Below are 23,783 nucleotides of genomic sequence, written 5' to 3'. Positions count from 1 at the left end.
GTTCTTTCAGGTGTATGAAATTCCCAGGAGGCAGCAAACCACTGTAACCCCAGCCGCAGGGGGTAACAATTTACCAGCCATGCCAATGACCTCCTCAAACTCCCAGCCTTAGGATGAGCCTATTGAAGGCAGTCCCCCTGAGTCACCTGCAGAACCTGTTGGGACACCTCCTGAGATGATTGAAGGAAATGAGCCAGAGATTATGGATGAGCAACTCGCTACCGGAAAAGATGTAACTTCACCTGGCGTGACGAATGTAATTCCAGCCGTTATTGAGTACGACAGTGATGTTTCTCCTGTTAGTACAGAGGACCCTGGGAATGGAGAAGCTGTTGATGAAGTTCAGCAAAACGAGTTGCCTCGAACACAAACCTCTGAGACAACTGAAAAAACAGAGAAAAGTGAAAATATTGAGGATGGAGAAACAGATGACCCTACAGGCAAATCTGAGAGGTCACGGCGACCACCAGACCGTTTCCAGTACAATTGGGGAAACCCTTAATATCCCTTCAAAGGAGTCTTTTAGAGAGCTTTAACCAAGAATTTGACATTGTTGGGGGTAATGATAGTTTCCAAAGGGACCCTATCTCCAAGCATGAAGGGACCCATGCAGAGTCAAGGGGGGAGGGTGTAACCCATATGAAACATAGGGCTACTAAAACCATATATGTTGTTTAGAGGTGTAGTTCTATGTTGCCCCACCAGAGAGCGCAATACACTAGAGCGTCATAAACAGTAGAGAGGACTACACGCAGTTTTCATGTCTTGGTAGATCTCTTCCTGAAACGTCCTGAAACCGCGTGCAAGCTGTGAACAATTGCTGGTATGTAACGCAACATAATTGTGTGAAACTTTGAGTATATACACGTATCTACACTGATTAGCTCCTTTATTAGTAGAGCATCAACTGTGAGCACGAGAGGAGCAGCCTCGGTCGGGTTGTTGCTGTTTGAAACTCCGGTGAGTTTAAACATTTCTTTTGCTAGCATGTTGTTAACCACAGTGAGCAGAAAAACCACTGTAAAGTTCAGATACTTAACATAAAAAACCAATCGGGGTTATAAGACTGTTGTCTAATGTTTCAGTGTACTTTGGTGTATATTGTATCATTGTATTTATGCTCTCAAAAGATCGCTAGCTAATCGCTAGCCGTTAATCATTAATTGCTAAGTGCCAAGCTAATAGTTTGTATTGTATTAAGGAGGATTTATAGCTTGGTGGAAGTGTTTGAAACTAAAGTGCAATACATAAATTTTTGTTGGTATTAAAACATTCAGTTAATGGAGTTAAATACTAATGACACATTAATGATCTGTTGCCAACTACAGTGTTTGATTTGGGTTATTTCAATGTACATGTTAAATGTGTTAACACTGATCATTTAATTCAATTCATGTTGAAAAGCGTCAATATTAAGATGTGTGTTACCTTAAAAGCAGTTAAGGAATATGTCACATATAAATGTGATGATAAATAATGAATTTGTTAATGTTAAGTACAAATTGTTGATATGTAAAAGTTCATGATATGTATTTAGTGCTAAAATACCAGTTGCCATTACATGTGGTAATTCATTTTACTGTAAGCAAGGTATGTCTTTAGCCATTGGTCATACGCTGTAAGATGCACTAAATGGAAGAAATAAGTTAATGAGATCTCATGTTTGAAATGGAGAAATAGAACAGAATAACTTACTACTTTACACTGCTTGTGTAGGTTGGTTTTTTTGTTATTTTGACCACTACGAGAGAAATAGATGAATCAAAGATGGCGAGCCCAGCCCAGAGTGACGGTGGATGGTCGTGAGAACGGTGTGGCCAGCCGTGGGACCAGCCACCGAGGACGTCGGACTAGTTTCGTGCAGACAGGATACAGATAAGAATACACTTACGCTATTAACTCTACCCGGGTAGTAGTAGTGGACTTTACACACACAAAAGGACCAGGAACTGAACTCTGAACTCAATTTCATACTCCTCAACTTAAAGGAGCACTGAGCTGAAGTGTCAGCTCCCACGGACATTTTCTTTTCTTTTATTATTGAAAGAGCTCTATTTTTGTTTATTTTATTTTCACTCTTGGTACATTACAGAACTGTGTTCATTGTTGTGTTCCCTGAGGCAATAAAACTGTCAACTGTTCAACTCAATAATAACTCCTTTGTGAGTCACTCAAGGCAGACCACACCCCGGACCTAGGTAGATGTTAGTTGCCCTGTTCTGGTATTGGTTAGCTCTAGGGGGCGCTACAGTCATTTTTATCAAGCTCGTATATTTAAGTTCAGTAATTTCACTTAAATAGCAATGAAAATTACCTATTAATTGTCATTTAAGTGAAATTACTGAACTTAAATATACGAGCTTGATAAAAATGATAATTCTAGAAGAAATTTTCAGATAGCACTTAGAGGCTTTTGCATCTGAACTCTTCATGTATACAATAAATGTGCCTGTACAGTTTTGAAAGTACGACATAAAAAAGGAACAGTTTGACAAAAAAATGGTTTATTGAATGATATGAACATGCTTGAATGAGACTTGAGCTGCAGCATGAGCATTATGTGCACTAACTCTCTCTCTCACACACACACACACACAATGACATGAGACTGAAAAGAAATTAGAAAGCATGTGAAAATCCTGAAAGAACTGAAGCACGATGAATCACCCTTGAGCAACAGTGTTTTATGAGCGCAGTGCAACATAAATCACTTCGTCCCAACAGAAAGTGAGTTTTTAATTGAGTGTCAGATCAATAAAGTCTTCAGTGTCTGAGACTCGAGACATTGATCTGTGAGGATCGCACCTCATTTGTGGAAATCTTCAATGCCAGTGATGTGACTGCTGCCGTCCGAACGCTTCTTATTGATTTCCCATTCGTCTCCGTGTCATGTTTCATTCTGACGGATCTAACGCTGCCTTCATGTGCTATCAGAATTATCGTGAATATGTGTTTCCTAGTCAGAAATCGGACATGAACACCCTCTCAACTCATATTTACTACTAGGAAACTCAGAGATAATTTTGACCTGAGTTTCCCTGTTGGGTGAGTCATAAACTTTCAACATGACAGAGGAGAGAATGATTGCTGCTCTGACTGCTATTGTTCATTCACTTTTTTCCACAAAAAAAAGTAGTCTTTTCGTTAAAGTAGTGCATATTTACATATATAAAAAACCATTGGAAGCATATTGTATGTTTTATGAACAGTGAAAGTGCTGACGATCCTGGAATTTCGGTCAAGTGCATGCTGAATATCTAGACAGTGCGTACGGCAGGACGCTACATTTTATTCAAAATCAAATTTCTTCTATACATTTTGGCTTTAATAAGATTTCCTCAAGAAATAGCCAAGAACAAACCTGGTGTCCTCCATGATTCCTGTTCTTTCACACAACAAAGCGCTTGAACGGGATGAGTTCATATCACAACTTAAAAATCGGGCAGTAGGAAATTACTTGAGAAATTAAATACAACTTGAGAGTGCATTCATGTCCAATTTACAACTAGTAAACTCCGACTAGGAAACCCCAACTAGGAAACTCCGACTAGGAAACTCCGACTAGGAAACTCCGACTAGGAAACCCCAACTAGGAAACTCCGACTAGGAAACTCCGACTTGGAAACTCCAACTAGGAAACTCCGACTAGGAAACTCCAACTAGGAAACTCAGACTAGGAACCCCAACTAGGAAACTCCGATTAGGAAACCCCAACTAGGAACCCCAACTAGGAAACTCCGACTAGGAAACTCCAACTAGGAAACTCAGACTAGGAACCCCAACTTGGAAACTCAGACTAGGAAACCCCAACTAGGAAACTCAGACTAGGAAACCCCAACTAGGAAACTCCGATTAGGAAACCCCAACTAGGAAACTCCGAATAGGAAACTCCGACTAGGAAACTCAGACTAGGAACCCCAACTAGGAAACTCAGAATAGGAAACTCCGACTACGAAACTCCGACTAGGAACCCCAACTTGGAAACTCCGAATAGGAAACTCCAACTTGGAAACTCCGAATAGGAAACCCCGACTAGGAAACCCCAACTAGGAAACTCCGATTAGGAAACCCCAACTAGGAAACTCCGACTAGGAAACTCCAACAAGGAAACTCAGACTAGGAACCCCAACTAGGAACCCCAACTAGGAAACTCCGACTAGGAAACTCCGACTAGGAAACCCCGACTAGGAAACTCCGACTAGGAAACCCCGACTAGGAAACCCCGACTAGGAAACCCAGACTAGGAACCCCAACTAGGAAACTCCGACTAGGAACCCCAACTAGGAAACTCAGAATAGGAAACTCAGACTAGGAACCCCAACTAGGAATTGGTATTTACTATAATTCCGATATCACGTTAATGCAGCAATAATCATGACTTCAGAAGTGGGTAGTAAGAAGTTTCCGTTTGCATGTAATAGCAGCATACAAGCTCGTTCTATACAAGGGCTGTGGAATTTCAGTGTATAAAATATACAATATGCTTCAAATGATTATTCATAAATGTAAATATGCACTACTTTAACAACAATACAAGTTGATGCAGCTGTTGTGGAAAAACTAATGAAGAACATCAGTCACAGCAGCAATCGTTCTCTCCTCCGCCATGTTGAACGTTTATGACTCCAACTAGGAATTTCCAACTGGGAAACTCAGACTAGGAAACGCCGACTAGAAAATTGAGAGTAGGAAACTCGTATTTATGATAATTCCGGCAGCACTTGAAGGCATAAACCTTAAATTTTCCCTTTTTCAGATGTAAAAGAAAAACCCCAGTCATCGAAGATAAAAGTTGAACACACATCCTGTTTCACACTAATACACACATCACTACATGGACACAAAATCATTTATTTCATTTTTGTCTCATTTTGAAAAACATTAAATATTTTATAATCATAAAGTAATATGCAATCATCATTAATCATTGTACCTTATTTATATCCTTTAAGCAATTGAAATATCTCTATTTTTATACATTAGTTGTGGAAAACGACACACATGAGGAGTGCAGCAGTTACAGGATGATGGCGTTAGACATCTAACATCCTACGAGACACTGGACACACACAGACCAGAGAGAAACAGGAGAAACAGGAGTCGTGATGATGTGCGTATGGCGTGTGCATGGACAGTTCACATGTTCTTGTAGAGCGAGCGGTCCCGGGGCAGCGGCGGCTGCTGAGCGCTCAGCTTCAGGTGGAAGTGGTAAACCGAGATGGTGATGACGATGATCAGGCCCAGGATGAGACCCAACACCAGCGGCAACATCTGCTCCAGCTGCTCGCGCTCGTCCGTTATACACTTATACGCTGAGAGGAGAGAAACACACCCTCCGTCACAAACACAGCCGAAATCAGCATCTATCAGCCACGTGAATGTTGTAAGGTTTCAGGATCTGTTCTTTTGCACCTCAAGGCCGCCGAACATCTACTTTAACAAGATTTTCATTGGATATGTTTCAATCCACCTAGTTTTATACAAACTCTGAGATATCGCATTAAAAAATGCTTGTCACGTGTCTGTGGCGAATGAGCCTTGAAACTCAGTGAAGCTGAAGTCAGACATCTGGTCATGTTCAACACAATCTCACGAGAGACTGGAAACACGTCACTGGAGCTTCAGCGGATCGCACGAGTTAGTGCTGCATCACAAGCTGGCAGAGTTAGCGTGAATACGAGTTTCCTAGTAGGAAACTGGACATGACCGCCATCTCAAGTCGTATTTACTACTGAGAAACACTGAGATCATTTGGACTGAGCTGGGCGAGTCATACACGTTCAACATGGCGGAGGAGAGAACGAGCGGCTGTGACTGATGTTCTTTAGAAGTTTCTCCACAACAGCTGCATTATCTTGTATTGTTGTTAAAGTCGGGCATATGTACATGTATGAATAATCAGAATTATTGTACATATGAGTTTCCTAGTCAAAAATTCCAAGTCAGAATTTCAAACTAGGAAACTCATATTTATAATCATTCTGATAGCATGTGAAGCAATCGTTCTCTCCTCCGCCATGTTGAAAGTCTATGGCTCCGATTCTGACGTGGAAACTCAGAACAAGAATTTCTACTAGGAATTTCCGACTTGGAATTTTCGAGTAGGAAACTCAGATTAGGAAAGGCAGAATTTTTAGTAGGAAACTCATATTTATAATCATAGCATGTGAAGGCAGCATCACTGTGTATAAAACATACAATATGTTTCAAATGATTATTCATACATGTAAATATGTACGACTTTAACAACAATAAAAGATGATGCAGCTGTTGTGGAGAAACTCATAAAGCACATCAGTCACAGCCACTGGTTCTCCTCATGTTTTAGGTTCATGACTCGCTCAACTCGGAAACTTGAGAGTCCAAATTCTCAGAGCTTTCAGAAGTAAATATGATTTGAGAGTGTGTTCATGTCCAGTTTCGACTAGGAAACTTGTGTTTATGATAATTCTGATAGCATGTGATGGGGATGTGGTTCTGCTTTAGGATTTGTTGGTTTGCACATAAATTATGATAGAAAAACATACAGTAACCAGTGGACCAATGGCATCTCAGCGTCTCTAATGTTGGTTTGGTGTTTCTGAAACGGGGGAGTCGAAGTGTGTGATCAGAATGATTTGGTGTAATTCCCTCCAGAAGCGTCTCACACACACGAGTGTGTTCCCGAACACCAGCATCCGAACGCCAGAGAACATGACAGCGTTTACTGTGTGTCGTCTGACGCTCTGAGACACTCGTTTATGATGGAGGAGAAACAGCCGATTGCAGAAACGTACAGTTTATTACTGATATTTTGTGCCAACTGTGGGATGGAAACGCTGCTTTATTCACAACTGATTTATGTGATATTCCAATCATGCGCACAAGTTAAATTCACACGTTGTTAGAGAATCAGTTTGCTGAGTTTTAATGTGTGTTGCTGAGGTCAGCGTGTGAGAATGATGAGCGAACACCACCGCCTTAAATAAGATTGTGCAGAAGCAGCAGATCTGTCAGAAACATCTTCATCCTCTTCATGCGCTGACAGACGTCAGATCCACACACTCCTGCACACACTACACACACTCTTACACACACTCCTACACACACTCTTACACACACAGATCTGTCAGAAACATCTTCATCCTCTTCATGCGCTGACAGACGTCAGATCCACACACTCCGACGCACACACTCCGACACACACTCCGACGCACACACTCCGACACACACTCCGACACACACTCCGACACACACTCCGACACACACTCCGACACACACTCCGACACACACTCCGACACACACTCCGACACACACTCCGACACACACTCCGACACACACTCCGACACACACTCCGACACACACTCCGACACACACTCCGACACACACAGATCTGTCAGAAACATCTTCATCCTCTTCATGCGCTGACAGAAGTCAGATCCACACACTCCTACACACACACTCCTACACACACTCTTACACACACAGATCTGTCAGAAACATCTTCATCCTCTTCATGCGCTGACAGACGTCAGATCCACACACTCCGACGCACACACTCCGACGCACACACTCCGACGCACACACTCCGACGCACACACTCCGACGCACACACTCCGACACACACTCCGACACACACTCCGACACACACACTCCGACACACACACTCCGACACACACACTCCGACACACACACTCCGACACACACACTCCGACACACACTCCGACACACACTCCGACACACACTCCGACACACACAGATCTGTCAGAAACATCTTCATCCTCTTCATGCGCTGACAGAAGTCAGATCCACACACTCCTACACACACACTCCTACACACACTTACTGTGACACACACTCCGACACACACACTCCTACACACACTAACTGCGACACACACACTCCGACACACACTAACTGCGACACACACACTCCTACACACACACACTCCGACACACACTGACAAATGACTGACATCACTGGTTCCATGAGGAAGCTTTAACATCCATGGAACCACTGAAGGTTCTTTAAAGTGGAGAGAAAAGATTCTTTAGATTAATAAAAGACTCTTCACAATAAGAAAAATCGTCTCTTTTAATAAGAACTGATCTCTGAACCCTTCTTTGAGGAACCAAAAATATTGCTGCAAAAAAAAACAAAAAAAAAACAGGTTTAGCTGGAGGTTCAGAAGCTTTATTTTCTAGTGTAAGCTTTTGTTCCCTTCACATCGGTGGTGGACAGGGAGCTGTAATGTTGCCGGGCGAGACGCTCAGCGGGACGAGCTTTTGTTCAGCGCTGAAGCAAACGGCCCATAAATCACTGAGACTATAAAGAGAAGAGGAACGCTCACTGCAGTAAACAGCCATTACACCCTCACACACTCTCACACACACATCTCACAGGTCACCGAGAGGTCACGCAACACAACTAACCTGTTCAAACCAGAACCTGAACTACTAAACCACTGCGACAGACACACACACACACACACACACACACACACACACACACACACACACTGGAAGAAACCGGACTGCAGAAACAAAGGAAACTCATATTTATAATCATTCTGATAGCATGTGAAGCAATCGTTCTCTCCTCCGCCATGTTGAAAGTCTATGGCTCCGATTCTGACGTGGAAACTCAGAACAAGAATTTCTACTAGGAATTTCCGACTTGGAATTTTCGAGTAGGAAACTCAGATTAGGAAATGCAGAATGCACTGGAAGAAACCGGACTGCAGAAACACTGCAAAGCATGATGTTCTTCCTCAGAGTTTCTGTCTCGTTCTCCAGCACAAACATCTAAACATTTTTAAATCAAGACACATTTACTGGAGAAGAAGCAAAATGACTGAAGATATAAAGTGTTTTCTGAAAGATGAAGTGAGTTTGTGCTTAATTCAAAGAGAAAACAAGATTATTTTTCTGAATCCACTGAGATATTTGTTCTTGTTTTAAGCACAACTTCATTTTGAGACATTTTTCATTAAGCAAGATTAAATATTTTAAGTAATTGTGCTTCACCAGTAAATGTACAGTCAAACCAAAATTTATTCAGACATCTTCAACACTTTATCAGTTTATTCACTATAGTTTACAAAATGGTGATAAAATATGAGCAGAACTCAGAGTTATGAACTCAGTTGATATTTGACTGGTGTTGTCCGTCCTTCTGTTAGACTGTCTCACACATGAATTATGTTGAATATCTGTCAGCTGTTAAATTTAACTACACAATTAGATAATACCAGTTTAGCTCAACCAATCACCAAGCAATGCTTCATTTAGTTCAGTCTGTGTGTAAAAAGAGCATTAGCAATTAAAGATAAAACACTTCAGCAAAACATGATCAGCTCAAAGTGTCCGAATCATTTCTGCTCCCAAATGTGTATTAATGTCACTGGTAGTCCCTGTATGAAGAGTTTCTGGGTATAATATGTCACAGTTTACTATATTTAGCTCTCCTCACTTACACTAATGAACTATAGTGTCCTGATCACACTAGTGAACAATATCAAAAATGATATCTGGTGTCTGAATAATTTTTGGTTTGACTGTATCTTGATTTAAGAATGTTTATATATTTGTGCTGGAAAACGAGACAGAAACCCTGAGGATGATCATCATGTTTTGCACTGAAGCTGATTTTTAAGGGAGGAAAATGTGTTTAATTTCCATAAAAATAACTTCCCAATGCAGTAAATCCGAAGCTGCAGAAACATGTCTTGATGACAGCTATAATCTGATGTTTTGTGCTGTAACGTGTTCAAGCTTACGTTCACTGAAGACGAAGTCGCTTGTGATGTCGAAGGGCTGAATCTGTGTGTCGTACATGTAGACGGTGATGCCCTTCTGATGGTCACTGGAGATCATGGTGAGCGTTTGCTGAGCCGAACACACGTACGAGCGTCCAGCAGGAGTGACCAGCGCTGAGAGGAGGTGTGTGCTGGCCGTGTGTTTCCCCGCTGCACACACACACATACACACACACACGGTCATTACACCTCCATCAGAACTCTGATCAGCAGAATCATCTTTTATTCACTGCAGTTCTAGCTAAACTAGATCGAACAAACAGTTGAAATGGTAACGAAGCAGGCGAGATCCTGTAGCAAGTCGTCAGTCGGTGTGTGTGAGTGTGTGAAAGCGCAGTGATGGTCGGTGTGTGTGAGTGTCAAGTCAAGTCTAGTCACCTTCATTTATACAGCGCTTTAACAATATAGATGTTTCACAGCAGCTTTGCAGTGTTAATAGGAGATTACAGTAACAGAGATTGTTTAGGCTTTACAGCAGATCTAGAATAAAGTTATTGTCCAGATAAAGTTAGTTTTGATTGTTTCACTTCCGTTGTAAAGATCATTAGTTATTAACTTAACGGCCGCTAACACACACCGTTCTCACAGAAAACCCTCAACGCGCTCCGACCGCTCATTCGCACAACAACAGTGTTTGGAGCTCGAGAACGCAAACCTTCTAAAAAGACTAATATTAGCGTAGACGCCATTCTTCTTATGATGTAACGAGTACATCAGGATTTATGGGAAGTGTTCCTGGTTCCGGCTGACCTAATCTATGCAGCCTAACATTGAATTATAGAAGTCTATAATGTGTTATGTGTATGCTAGGTCAAAGAGATGTGTTTTTAGTCTAGCTTTGAACTGACAGAGTGTGTCTGCTTCCCGGACAATGTTAGGAAGACTGTTCCAGAGTTTTGGTGCTAAATAGGAGAAGGATCTGCCGCCAGCAGTCGATTTTGATATTCTAGGTATTATCAACTGGCCGGAATTCTGAGATCGCAATAGACGTGAAGGACTATAATGCGTTAAGAGCTCGCTCAAGCACTGCGGAGCTAAACCATTTAGTGCTTTTTAAGTAATCAGCAATATTTTAAAATGTATACGATGTTTAATAGGGAGCCAGTGCAGTGTTGACAGAACCGGGCTAATATGGTCATACTTCCTGGTTCTGGTAAGAACTCGAGCTGCTGCGTTTTGGACCAGCTGTAGTTTGTTTATTAAGTGTGCAGGACAACCACCCAGTAGAGCATTACAGTAATCTAGCATTGAGGTCATGAACGCATGGACTAACTGTTCCGCATTTGTCAATGAGAGCATATGACGTAATTTAGATATATTTTTAAGAAGGAAGAATGCGGTTTTACAGATACTAGACACGTGACTTTCAAAAGTGTGTGCAAGCGCAGTGATAGTCGGAGTGTGTGAGTGTGTAAAAGCGCAGTGATAGTCGGAGTGTGTGAGTGTGTAAAAGCGCAGTGATAGTCGGAGTGTGTAAAAGCGCAGTGATAGTCGGTGTATGTGAGTGTGTAAAAGCGCAGTGATGGTCGGTGTGTGTGAGTGTGTAAAGCGCAGTGATAGTCGGAGTGTGTGAGTGTGTAAAAGCGCAGTGATAGTCGGTGTATGTGAGTGTGTAAAAGCGCAGTGATGGTCGGAGTGTGTGAGTGTGTAAAAGCGCAGTGATAGTCGGAGTGTGTGAGTGTGTAAAAGCGCAGTGATGGTCGGAGTGTGTGAGTGTGTAAAAGCGCAGTGATAGTCGGTGTGTGTGAGTGTGTAAAGCGCAGTGATAGTCGGTGTGTGTGAGTGTGTAAAAGCGCAGTGATAGTCGGTGTGTGTGAGTGTGTTAAAGCGCAGTGATGGTCGGTGCGTGTGAGCGTGTAAAAGCGCAGTGATAGTCGGTGTGTGTGAGTGTGTAAAAGCGCAGTGATGGTCGGTGTGTGTGTGAGTGTGTATTGCAGTGATAGTCGGTGTGTGTGAGTGTGTAAAAAGCGCAGTGATGGTCGGTGCGTGTGTGTGTGTAAAAGCGCAGTGATAGTCGGTGTGTGTGAGTGTGTTAAAGCGCAGTGATGGCCGGTGCGTGTGAGCGTGTAAAAGCGCAGTGATAGTCGGTGTGTGTGAGTGCGTAAAAGCGCAGTGATAGTCGGTGTGTGTGAGTGTGTAAAAGCGCAGTGATAGTCGGTGTGTGTGAGTGTGTAAAAAGCGCAGTGATGGTCGGTGCGTGTGAGTGTGTAAAAGCGCAGTGATAGTCGGTGTGTGTGAGTGTGTAAAAAGCGCAGTGATGGTCGGTGCGTGTGAGTGTGTAAAAGCGCAGTGATAGTCGGTGTGTGTGAGTGTGTTAAAGCGCAGTGATGGTCGGTGCGTGTGAGTGTGTAAAAGCGCAGTGATGGTCGGTGCGTGTAAGTGTGAGTGTGTAAAAGCGCAGTGATGGTCGGTGCGTGTGAACGTGTAAAAGCGCAGTGATAGTCGGTGTGTGTGTAAAAGCGCAGTGATAGTCGGTGCGTGTGAGCGTGTAAAAGCGCAGTGATGGTCGGTGTGTGTGAACGTGTAAAAGCGCAGTGATGGTCGGTGTGTGTGAGTGTGTAAAAGCGCAGTGATAGTCGGTGTGTGTGAGTGTGTAAAAGCGCAGTGATGGTCGGTGCGTGTGAGCGTGTGAGCGTGTAAAAGCGCAGTGATGGTCGGTGTGTGTGAACGTGTAAAAGCGTAAAAGCGCAGTGGTGGTCGGTGTGTGTGAGCGTGTAAAAGCGCAGTGATGGTCGGTGTGTGTGAGTGTGTAAAAGTACAGTGATAGTCGGAGTGTGTGAGCGTGTAAAAGCGCAGTGATGGTCGATGTGTGTGAACGTGTAAAAGCGCAGTGATAGTCGGGAGGGTGTGAGCGTGTAAAAGCGCAGTGATGGTCGGTGTGTGTGAACGTGTAAAAGCGCAGTGATGGTCGGAGTGTGTGAGTGTGTAAAAGCGCAGTGATGACGGTGTGTGTGAGTGTGTAAAAGCACAGTGATGACGGTGTGTGTGTGTGTGTAAAAGCGCAGTGATGACGGTGTGTGTGAGTGTGTAAAAGCACAGTGATGACGGTGTGTGTGTGTGTGTAAAAGCGCAGTGATGACGGTGTGTGTGAGTGTGTAGCGCAGTGGTGTGTGTGAAAGCGCAGTGATGGTTGGAGTGTGTGTGTGTGTAAAAGCGCAGTGATGGTCGGAGTGTGAGTGTGTAAAAGCGCAGTGATGGTCGGTGTGTGTGTGTGTGTGTGTAAAAGCGCAGTGATGGTCGGAGTGTGTGAGTGTAAAAGCGCAGTGATGGTCGGAGTGTGTGTGTAAAAGCGCAGTGATGGTCGGAGTGTGTGTGAGTGTGTAAAAGCGCAATGATGGTCGGAGTGTGTGAGTGTGTAAAAGCGCAGTGATGACGGTGTGTGTGAGTGTGTAAAAGCGCAGTGATGACGGTGTGTGTGAGTGTGTAGCGCAGTGGTGTGTGTGAAAGCGCAGTGATGGTTGGAGTGTGTGAGTGTGTAAAAGCGCAGTGATGGTCGGAGTGTGAGTGTGTAAAAGCGCAGTGATGGTCGGTGTGTGTGAGTGTGTAAAAGCGCAGTGATGACAGTGTGTGTGAGTGTGTAGCGCAGAGGTGTGTGTGTGTGTGTGAAAGCGCAGTGATGGTCGGTGTGTGTGAGTGTGTAAAAGCGCAGTGGTGGTCGGAGTGTGTGAGTGTGTAAAAGTGCAGTGATGGTCGGAGTGTGTGAATGTGTAAAAGCGCAGTGATGACGGTGTGTGTGAGTGTGTAGCGCAGTGGTGTGTATAAAAGCGCAGTGGTGGTCGGTGTGTGTGAGTGTGTAAAAGCGCAGTGATGGTCGGAGAGTGTGAGTGTGTGAAAGCGCAGTGATGGTCAGAGTGTGTGAGTGTGTAAAAGCGCAGTGATGGTTGGTGTGTATGAGTGTGTAAAAGAGCAGTGATGGTCGGTGTGTGAGTGTGTAAAAGCGCAGTGATGGTCGGAGTGTGTGAGTGTGTAAATGCGCAGTGATGGTCGGTGTGTGTGAGTGTGTGAAAGCGCAGTGATGGTCGGAGTGTGTGAGTGTGTAGCGCAGTGATGGTCGGTGTGTGTGAGTGTATAGCGCAGTGATGGTCGGTGTGTGTGAGTGTGTAAAAGCGCAGTGATGGTCGGAGTGTGTGAGTGTGTAGCGCAGTGATGGTCGGGGTGTGTGAGTGTGTAAAAGCGCAGTGATGGTTGGTGTGTGTGAGTGTGTAAAAGAGCAGTGATGGTCGGTGTGTGTGAGTGTGTAAAAGTGCAGTGATGGTCGGAGTGTGTGAGTGTGTAAAAGCGCAGTGATGACGGTGTGTGTGAGTGTGTAGCGCAGTGATGGTCAGAGTGTGTGTGTGTAAAAGCGCAGTGATGGTCGGAGTGTGTGAGTGTGTAAAAGCGCAGTGATGGTCGGTGTGTGTGAGTGTGTAAAAGCGCAGTGATGGTCGGAGTGTGTGTGTGTGTGTAGCGCAGTGATGGTCAGTGTGTGTGTGTGTGTGTGTGTGTGTAAAAGCGCAGTGATGGTCGGAGTGTGTGAGTGTGTAAAAGCGCAGTGATGGTCGGAGTGTGTGAGTGTGTAGCGCAGTGATGGTCGGTGTGTGTGAGTGTGTAGCGCAGTGATGGTCGGTGTGTGTGAGTGTGTAAAAGCGCAGTGATGGTCGGAGTGTGTGAGTGTGTAGCGCAGTGATGGTCGGTGTTTGTGAGTGTGTAAAAGCGCAGTGATGGCAGCGCAGATCACTGCGGTGTGTGTGAGTGTGTAAAAGCGCAGTGATGGTCGGTGTGTGTGAGTGTGTAAAAGCGCAGTGATGGTCGGTGTGTGTGAGTGTGTAAAAGCGCAGTGGTGGTCGGTGTGTGTGAGTGTGTAGCGCAGTGATGGTCGGAGTGTGTGTGTGTGTGTGAAAGCGCAGTGATGGTCGGTGTGTGTGAGTGTGTAGCGCAGTGATGGTCGGAGTGTGTGAGTGAAAGCGCAGTGATGGTCGGAGTGTGTGTGTGTAGCGCAGTGATGGTCGGAGTGTGTGTGTGTGAAAACGCAGTGATGGTCGGTGTGTGTGAGTGTGTAGCGCAGTGATGGTCGGAGTGTGTGAGTGAAAGCGCAGTGATGGTCGGAGTGTGTGAGTGTGTAGCGCAGTGATGGTCGGTGTGTGTGAGTGTGTAAAAGCGCAGTGATGGTCGGTGTGTGTGAGTGTGTAGCGCAGTGATGGTCGGAGTGTGTGAGTGAAAGCGCAGTGATGGTCGGAGTGTGTGAGTGTGTAGCGCAGTGATGGTCGGTGTGTGTGAGTGTGTAAAAGCGCAGTGGTGGTCGGTATGTGTGAGTGTGTAGCGCAGTGATGGTCGGAGTGTGTGTGTGTGAAAGCGCAGTGATGGTCGGTGTGTGTGAGTGTGTAGCGCAGTGATGGTCGGAGTGTGTGAGTGAAAGCGCAGTGATGGTCGGAGTGTGTGTGTTCAGCGCAGTGATGGTCGGAGTGTGTGTGTGAAAGCGCAGTGATGGTCGGAGTGTGTGTGTGAAAGCGCGAAAGCGCAGTGATGGTCGGAGTGTGTGTGTGAAAGCGCAGTGATGGTCGGAGTGTGTGTGTGTGAAAGCGCAGTGATGGTCGGAGTGTGTGTGTGAAAGCGCAGTGATGGTCGGTGTGTGTGTGTGTGTGTTTGAAAGTGCAGTGATGGTCGGAGTGTGTGTGTGAAAGCGCAGTGATGGTCGGAGTGTGTGTGTGAAAGCGCAGTGGTGGTCGGTGTGTGTGTGTGTGTTTGTGAAAGTGCAGTGATGGTCGGAGTGTGTGTGTGAAAGCGCAGTGATGGTCGGAGTGTGTGTGTGAAAGCGCAGTGGTGGTCGGAGTGTGTGTGTGAAAGCGCAGTGATGTCGCAGTGGAGGACGCAGATCTGCAGCGCTCGGCTTTGTGTCTCAAACCAAAAACATGCAGAAGAAAAGCTCATTTTCAACAATAAAAGCTCATCAATCATGAGCCAAAATAATATCAATGATCTGCAGGTTAAATCCAGTGTCGAGATCCTGAGTTTACATGAACTGGAGCATTAAATCACAAATCAAGTCTATTTCTGTAAAAGATGATGATTATTTACTAATGTTAATCTGTAACCGATTATTGATTTTATTTTGAACACAAATGTGCCGAGAGTGTTTTACTCACGATTATAAGCGCTACTGAAGTGTGTCTTCTCTGACGTGTCATAGACCAGCTGAACCTTGTTCATCTTCCACACTTCAGTTTCCTTCGCTTTTCCATCACTGCCCATCGTGTGTTTCTCCTACACACACACACACACACACACACACACACACACACACACACACACACACACACACACACACGCGCATGAGTAATCCACATGAACAGTGAAGTGCAGTGATGGATGATCATCAGTTTCTGCTCGGATCCAAACCTTTGAGAAGAAGATTCGGAATGTGAAGGAGTGATTGATCCATGAGATATGAAGCTCTGAGTCGGTGTTCCCGCATTTCCCAGCAATCTGAGCTCCACGCGGGATCGACACGGATGCCTGCTCCGTTATCAGCTACACACACAAACACACACACACACACACACACACACACACACACACACGCATAAATAAATATATATATATGATATAAGCATCATCTCATGTTTTAAGTTTCCAAACGTATAAAGCATCTTGATGGGACCAGCAGGATAATGATGTTTTAACTTCTGAATCAAGGATCCTAAAGGATCAAATCCAACTGGAATCCATGTTGCTGTTTTTATTCAACCAGATCAACTCAGAACGGTTCATTTAGGATTCAGTGAGACAGAATAGAGTCGCTCACGTCGATTCCGTTCAGCGCCAGAACATCGTATGGAATCAGGAATTTCACCGCAAACTCCGCCATCAAGCAGGTCGTTTCATTTTCCCGGACCACAAAAATCTCCCGGTCGGGATTCGCTGACAGTCCAGAGAGATTCTCCACCTCCTGCTCCGCAGAAACACTGAGCGCTGACAGAGAGCCTGTGGGAAATCAGGAGAAACCAGGAGAAATCAGGAGAAACCAGGGGAAATCAGGAGAAACCAGGAGAAACCAGGAGAAACCAGGAGAAATGAGGAGAAACCGGGGAAACCAGGGGAAATCAGGAGAAACCAGGAGAAAACCAGGAGATCATACAGTCTCACACACAGTTAATGAGTCTTGCCTGTTCTACTCTGTTTCTAATGTGTTCTATTGTGTTGGGAGCTGCTCTTTGTTTCGTCCACCAGGGTTTGAGACACACAGTTTCTCTGCAGTGAAACAAGAAACACACATTCTCTCCTGGACACTAAAGTCAGATCTAACACAAAGCTTCCAGAAACTACAACTGGAAGCAGATTTCTTTTTAGAATTCTGTAGTTTTCCTCAGTTTCTCTTCAGTGGATCTTAGATTTGTGCTTCTTTCTCATTCTGATAAATTAATAGTGTAATAATAATTAAGCGTTTGTTACACATACATGTAAGAGAATCAAACTCCCAGCAGATCACGGCGGCTACTGTACAATATCCGCAAGTTTGACAAAAACGAGCCTCATATTTGATGAAGTTTGCATCGCTGATTCTGCTATTTTCCTGCTCGCGAAGCTGCGTATTGCACGCGCCTGTCTCGTATAAAGCGCTATATGTCAAAAATAAACTATAGGTTTTTATGCCATAAACATGCGAGCAGAACTTACCGAGCAGCAGAAGTGCAGTGCAGTGAAACTCCATCATGAAGAGAAGATCCTGCAGGGAATGAGCGGAAGATTCCAGAGGAACTCCAGCATCAGATGCAGGTGCGCGTGATTCACGCCTGCAGACGCTCGCGACGCGCACGCATCACTCGTGCGCTCGGACACTCCGCGGACCCCGCACTGCAGCGCGACACGAGCCCGCGTCCAGCGATCACATCATCATCACATCATCATCATCATCATCAGCCGGTGTGCTTCACTCCTGCTCGCGCACGACGCGCACGTTAAAGTCCTTCGGTGGTTTTCCGCAGGGAAACGCAATAAAGGGAATGCCTTTTCTGCAGGGATGCACTTTATTGCATTTAGTAAAAAACAAAAACATCCTTTTATGGGACACTGGGGGTTAGTTGTCACATGGTCTGCATCTTCAGGATCTATCAGGGTTTTAATGCGTATTAGAGCACTGTCATAAAATACAATCATTTTTTAAGCAATTTACAATAAAACACTCGCATACATTCAGACGAGTATTTTTCATGAATTCATAAACGTGGTTTGTTGTGCGTATTTTTAAGCAATTCATTAATTGCAGTTTCTGATAGTTTTCTGTATGTCAACGTTTTGTAAAATATTTCTTAATTGCCTTTTTTTGTATGCAGAGGCTGTTTAATGACAGATGACAACTTACCCCGTATAGAGTGACAATATTCTATATCTATATCTGCTATAGGGGTAACGAGTGTTGAATGGAGAAGAAGAAAAAAAAAACCACACACGTTCACAGTTATTGACCGGGGCAAAACCAATGTTCCCAATAATTGTAAATATTTTTTTAATTTTTGTAGCTGTTAGGTTTGTGTCTAAACAGAAATTGACTTTCAAAAATAAACCACTGTGACAACTAGCCCCGGTCTGCCCTAACATAAATGACCGGTATGCAAAATACTGGCACGAAAAAGAGTAATATACATTTTTGGTAACACTTTACAAAAAAGTTCATTAGTTAACATTAGTTAATGTATTTAATAAAATGAACAATGAACAATACATTTGTTAATGTATTTATTAATATTTGTTAATAAAAATACAGCTGTTCATTGTTTGTTCATGTTAGTTCACAGTGCATTAATAATATTAACAAATACTACCTTTGATTTTAACAACATATTAGTAAATGCTGAAATTAATATTAACTAAGATTGATAAATCCTGAAGTATTGTTCATTCTTAGGTCATGTTAGCTAATGTTAACTAATGAACCTAATTGTAAAGTGTTACCAATTTGTTTTCCAGAAGTGCTGGTGAAGAGATGTGAACCCGTGAGTCTGTTTCACTGATGGACATCTTGCTGAAACGGCATCAGCTGCAGGAAAATGTGGAAAATGACACAAAATGTCCACAACACAAAGATCATTTATGTCCTAAAACATGTAACTAGTTAATATCGTTGTGTGTCCCATTCTCTTGTATTATATTGAAGCTGCAGTAGTTCGTGCTCATGAGAGATTAATCCGCTCATGATCAGGCATTTGGAGCAGCTTTACACTGAAAGTCAAACTCACACTTGACTGCACTAATGCTGTCGATGCTCGGCTTGCTTCCCACTTGAGGATGGCTCTTTCCCAGGGGAAACGTCTCTGACCTCGGGATACAGCGTCCGGGCAGATCCGAAGCTCCGCAAGCCTCTCCGCTGCTCCGCTTGAGCTCCGGGAACGTGAATCTCCTCAACAGCCGGCCGCCGAGAGAGCTTGTGGATCTGTTCCCGGTGTTCCCGGGGGATTTCCGCTGGGATTTGCTCTTACTGCGCTCCGGGGCCGCCGCTGCCAGAGTGCTCGTTGGTAAACTGCACCTCTTCTGATAATAGCGTTCATCAAACCTCCGGACGGGCAGACGTTTCTTAGCTTCCTCAAGCTCTTCTTTGGCGCTTTTGCCGAAAGGAGTTAATAAAATGCCAAGAGGACCCGACGGAGGAGAATCAGGAGTGCAGCTTCTCCATGGTGTTTTGGAGGGTCTCGGCGAGTAAAACAGGGCAGGCAGGAGATTGTTCGAGCTGTTAGGCAGATGATCCACATGTTTCCGAGGAGGTTTTGATGCTGAAACACTAGAGAACATGAGGCCTTGTGATGAGAACGCATCACTTTCCCTCTCATATTCCTCAATAGAGTCCATCGACTGGATTCGGTTCCGCAGACCAAGGGATCTTTTCCGGGTTAAACCGACGTGAAGGCGAGTCCCTTCTTCAGGTGGAGCTCTTCTCTCGCTGGGCTCCTCATCTTCATCGATGCTCACGGTGGAAAGTCTTTCAGCCAGCGTGTCGTCATGAATCCTCCTGGAGAGACTCCGGAGCGCCTGTAAACACTCCGTGTGTCCGAGATGCTTCGCCACCTCGACCGCAGAATTTCCCACCTTGTTCTGCCGGTCGATCTGTAGTCCCAGTCTTTTAAAAGCGCGCACCAGAAACTCCACGACGGCTGGACGTCTGGCCACGACGCCGTACATGAGTGGCGTATTCCCCCAGGAGTCCGCCACCTCGGGATCGGCTCCGTTCTCCACCAGGATCTTCACCGCATCCAGGAATCCCATCTCACAGGCGTAGCTTAGCGCCGTACGCCCGCTCTCGTCCGGCCGGTTCACACTCGCTCCTCTCTGCAAGAGGAGATTCATGAACCTGCTCCTCGCCTGCGAATCTTGGAGGAACACGGCGGAAACCAGAGGCGTCTGTGCTCCTTCCGTCTCGGAGTCGATGATCTTCCCATCCAGAGCGTCTAGGATGAACCTGGCCAGGTGGATCTTGTCGTTGGAGATGGCGTCCAAAAGGATCCTGGTGTCTGTCTTGGAGTCGAGCTTCAGCATGTTTAAGACTCGTTCCTCAGGCAATCGTCTCTCCGCTGCTGATCTCCGCACTCTTTATACTGCTGCGCTGTGGAGTTTCCACGACAACACGAATCTCATTATCACACTTTATTGTTCATAAGTGGATGTGTATTAATGTGCTGATTGTAATAAGGGCTTCTGAGAGCGCCAGCTGAATGATATGAATACATGTGCCAATTACTGCATGTGATTATTGACTGGAAAGGGGGAGGTTTCACTAACTCAAGTCTACTGATACAGACACCGAAGGCTTTCTTCTTATTCATATCTTTGGATAAATTACACATTTGCAGCGTTGGACATCGAACAACTGGAGGTGCTTTGGGTTTTTTGCACATAATATGTCGCTGCTATCTGACATATATAAGTGATATTTGAAAATGCTATACATACTCAACAGAGAACATAATTTACTCCGAACATTTAATGTGCTTTCAGCCACATCTCTATGAAATCAGAGGCATTTCCACACAGTGAATGAGATGCGGCACAAATCTAACGTAAGTTAGCGAAACAGCTGAAAACATCTACTGGTTCCAAAAAAAATCAGGCCAAAACGAAGTGTTTCTGGAGTTAGAAACAGCTTTCTTGAAAAGTTTGCTCTGGCTGTTAAACACCTCTGAACACCCATTGGTCGGTGGTGATGATGATGTAACAGGAAGGTGTGGCTCTGAGGCTCCGCCTTCTTTGTTGTGAAAATCTCCAGTTAGTTTCTTCTGTTCAGACGCGAGTAAAAACATGAACACACCGGTGAGCCGTAATTCTTATATTCTATCATGTTTTACATACTGTAAAACGGCTTGCTTTAAAACAATCTATTGTATAAAGTGGTATATAAAGCTTCTTAAGATTATTAAATGTTCTTCACGCTAAAAAACGTTGTTCTTTTAAAGGAGAAGTTCACTTTTGAAAAAACTTTTGCTGATAATTTACTCACCCCCATGTCATCCAAGATGTCCATGTCTTTCTTTCTTCAGTCGAAAAGAAATTAAGGTTTTTGATGAAAACATTCCAGGATTTTTCCACATATTATGGATTCCATTGGGACCCAAACGGTTCAAGGTCCAAATGACAGTTTCATTGCCGCTTCAAAGGGCTTTAAACGATACCAGACGATGAATAAGGGTCTTATCTAGCGAAACGATCGGTCATTTCAAAAATAAAATAAAAAGTTGACGTTTTATAAGCACAAATGTTCGCCTTGCTCTGTTCTGTGATGCGCGTTCGTGACGTCACGTAATACGCAATTACGTTGAAAAGGTCAAGTTTGATGTGTTTACAAATGTGCGGAAGGAGGACCATATAAACATTTTCAAATGTATTTGTGTCAGTTTATCGTTTAAAATGCCCATTTCGTGTGCGCATCCTGAGTGTTTTAATATTAAAAAGCCAAAAAGAACATTTTCTTCAATTTTTCAAGCGTGACCTTTTCAACGTAATTGCGTATTACGTGACGTCACGAACGCGCATCACAGAACAGAGCAAGCCGAACATTTGTGCTTATAAAACGTCAACTTTTTATTTTATTTTTGAAATGACCGATCGCTTCGCTAGATAAGACCCTTATTCATCGTCTGGTATCGTTTAAAGCCCTTTGAAGCGGCAATGAAACTGTCATTTGGACCTTGAACCGTTTGGGTCCCAATGGAATCCATAATATGTGAAAAAATCCTGGAATGTTTTCATCAAAAACCTTAATTTCTTTTCGACTGAAGAAAGAAAGACATGGACATCTTGGATGACATGGGGGTGAGTAAATTATCAGCAAAAGTTTTTTTAAAAGTGAACTTCTCCTTTAAGAACAGATCACTGAGAGGTTATTTGGGAACCAGAAACGGCTCTTCTATGGCATTCACTTTTGGAAACTTTATTTATAAGAGTGCAGCGGTTTTCATGAAATGACACTGACAGACAATAAAATAAACAAGCAACAGTTTTCATTTAACACCTGGAATAGTTTATTGGTACACATACTATAAAACAGTATTAAAGTAGCAGGATAACAACAGTATTTTTTGAGTATTTTCATTGCTAGAAGTTTGACAAATACGATATATATATATATATTTATATATATATATAAATACAAAAGCACCCACAGCATGGTCCATTGAGCTACAGAAAGACAAACGAATAGAAACGGGTGAAATTCAGAGCGACAGTTCTGCAAAAATAATCTGCTTTTCCCGCAAACTAAAATTGAGCAAAAGTCTACAAGGAAGTCGCACAACAGAAAACATTCATCTAGTGCAAAAAGCTTCTAAGAAATCAAATGTAGTCTTAAACTACCCGCTATAATATATGTATCTTTATATAAATAACCCCTTATTTTGGCATTTATCATAGTAAAATAATTTAAAGGTCCTACATGACATTTAGTGGCACATTTGTAAGCGATGGAGTTTTAAAGCACTTTGCTTTCACACGAGATATGTGGTCACCGCCAAACACTTGAAAACATGATGCAAAGGAAAAGAAGAAAAGGGAACGAAACCAATAAATGGAAAACCCACGACAACCAATATACATATGATTCCAAAATCCCTTAAGTGCTCGGCAAATATGAGCCGGAATAAACAGTACAATCAATCACCGCTCTTTAAAACAAGTACAGATAGATCACACCTCCTGAAAGTGAGAGAACACAAACACAAGTGGAACCAAAGTTCAGCGTCGTGTCCGAGGAAAGTAAAGAGTTTGTGTTGATGATGCGTCCAAATCCACATGGATCAGAACCTGACGCTACGAGATTGAGGTTGGATCCGTCGCGTACCGAACAGCGAAAGCAAACTCCTTGAGCACCATCTACATCTCAAAGCCTGTTTAAAAAGTGTCACCGCTAAAACAAAACAACATTTGGGTTAAAATGACGTGTGCGTCTTAAAAACGGACGATAAAAGCTCGGGACAGCAGAAGAACTCGTGTGGATTCCAGACTCTACATTCTTACTGTACTGAGGAAAGCTAGTGCTCTGCTACATAGTCAAAGGTCCTCGACATCCTATCACATATAAAGTGCTCAGGACATTAAACTAGCGCATCGTTCACAGGTATTGTGCTGACGACATTAACTAGACCGTCTGTTAATCAGACTCGTCCGCTGGCCTGGCTCTGCTACGGGTGAGATACGGGTTGAAAAGTTCACTTTTGAGTCGTCGACCCATCATGGCTGCAGCTCTGCTGATGACGGACGGGCTGCAGTGGACTGTAGAAAAACACGTGTGTGACGGGTCTGTCCCACCAGCGCCATCTTCACCGTGGGGGCGGAGCTACGGCACAAGCTGTGAGAGGAGTTAGCTGCTGTGGGCGGGGTCAGGGCTGAGGTAGGGAGAGTGGGGGCGGTTAGAGCTGAGTTAGGGAGAGTGGGCGGGGTCAGAGCTGAGGTAGGGAGAGTGGGCGGGGTCAGAGCTGAGGTACGGAGTAGGCGGGGTCAGAGCTGAGGTACGGAGAGTAGGCGGGGTCAG

General features: G+C 44.1%; 2 protein-coding genes across 2 annotated transcripts; both read right to left on the bottom strand.

Annotated features, from left to right (window-relative positions):
* Positions 1-2,416: 2,416 nt before the first annotated feature.
* Positions 2,417-17,631, bottom strand: lamp5 (lysosomal associated membrane protein family member 5). Its single transcript, XM_082147318.1, has 6 exons — positions 17,450-17,631; positions 16,578-16,756; positions 16,172-16,303; positions 15,919-16,036; positions 9,758-9,946; positions 2,417-5,312 (listed from the first exon to the last, which is right to left on the bottom strand). Exons 1-6 carry the CDS (start codon positions 17,484-17,486, stop codon positions 5,137-5,139), a joined length of 831 nt encoding a protein of 276 aa, XP_082003444.1. The 5' UTR covers positions 17,487-17,631; the 3' UTR covers positions 2,417-5,136.
* A 182-nt stretch (positions 17,632-17,813) lies between these two features.
* LOC309482055 (uncharacterized protein) lies at positions 17,814-21,205 on the bottom strand. Its single transcript, XM_082147264.1, has one exon. The coding sequence runs from the start codon at positions 20,297-20,299 to the stop codon at positions 18,968-18,970; it is 1,332 nt and encodes a 443-aa protein (XP_082003390.1). The 5' UTR covers positions 20,300-21,205; the 3' UTR covers positions 17,814-18,967.
* Positions 21,206-23,783: the final 2,578 nt, after the last annotated feature.

This window comes from Leuciscus leuciscus, assembly GCF_965113295.1.
Source record: "Leuciscus leuciscus genome assembly, chromosome: 19".
Lineage (NCBI taxonomy): Eukaryota > Metazoa > Chordata > Actinopteri > Cypriniformes > Leuciscidae > Leuciscus > Leuciscus leuciscus.
Note: the sequence above shows the minus strand (reverse complement) of the source record. Positions and strands in the feature narration are given on the sequence as shown.

What these genes read in the sequence shown, in the direction of transcription:
- LOC309482055 (XM_082147264.1), bottom strand. Translation starts at nt 20,299, where the DNA reads ATGCTGAAGCTCGACTCCAAGACAGACACCAGGATCCTTTTGGACGCC.
- lamp5 (XM_082147318.1), bottom strand. Translation starts at nt 17,486, where the DNA reads ATGATGGAGTTTCACTGCACTGCACTTCTGCTGCTCG. An exon ending in TGGCGCTGAACGGAATCGAC is followed by an intron (nt 16,304 to 16,577) that starts GTGAGCGACTCT and finishes TTGTGTGTGTAG; the next exon opens with CTGATAACGGAGCAGGCATC. An exon ending in TCCGAATCTTCTTCTCAAAG is followed by an intron (nt 16,037 to 16,171) that starts GTTTGGATCCGA and finishes GTGTGTGTGTAG; the next exon opens with GAGAAACACACGATGGGCAG.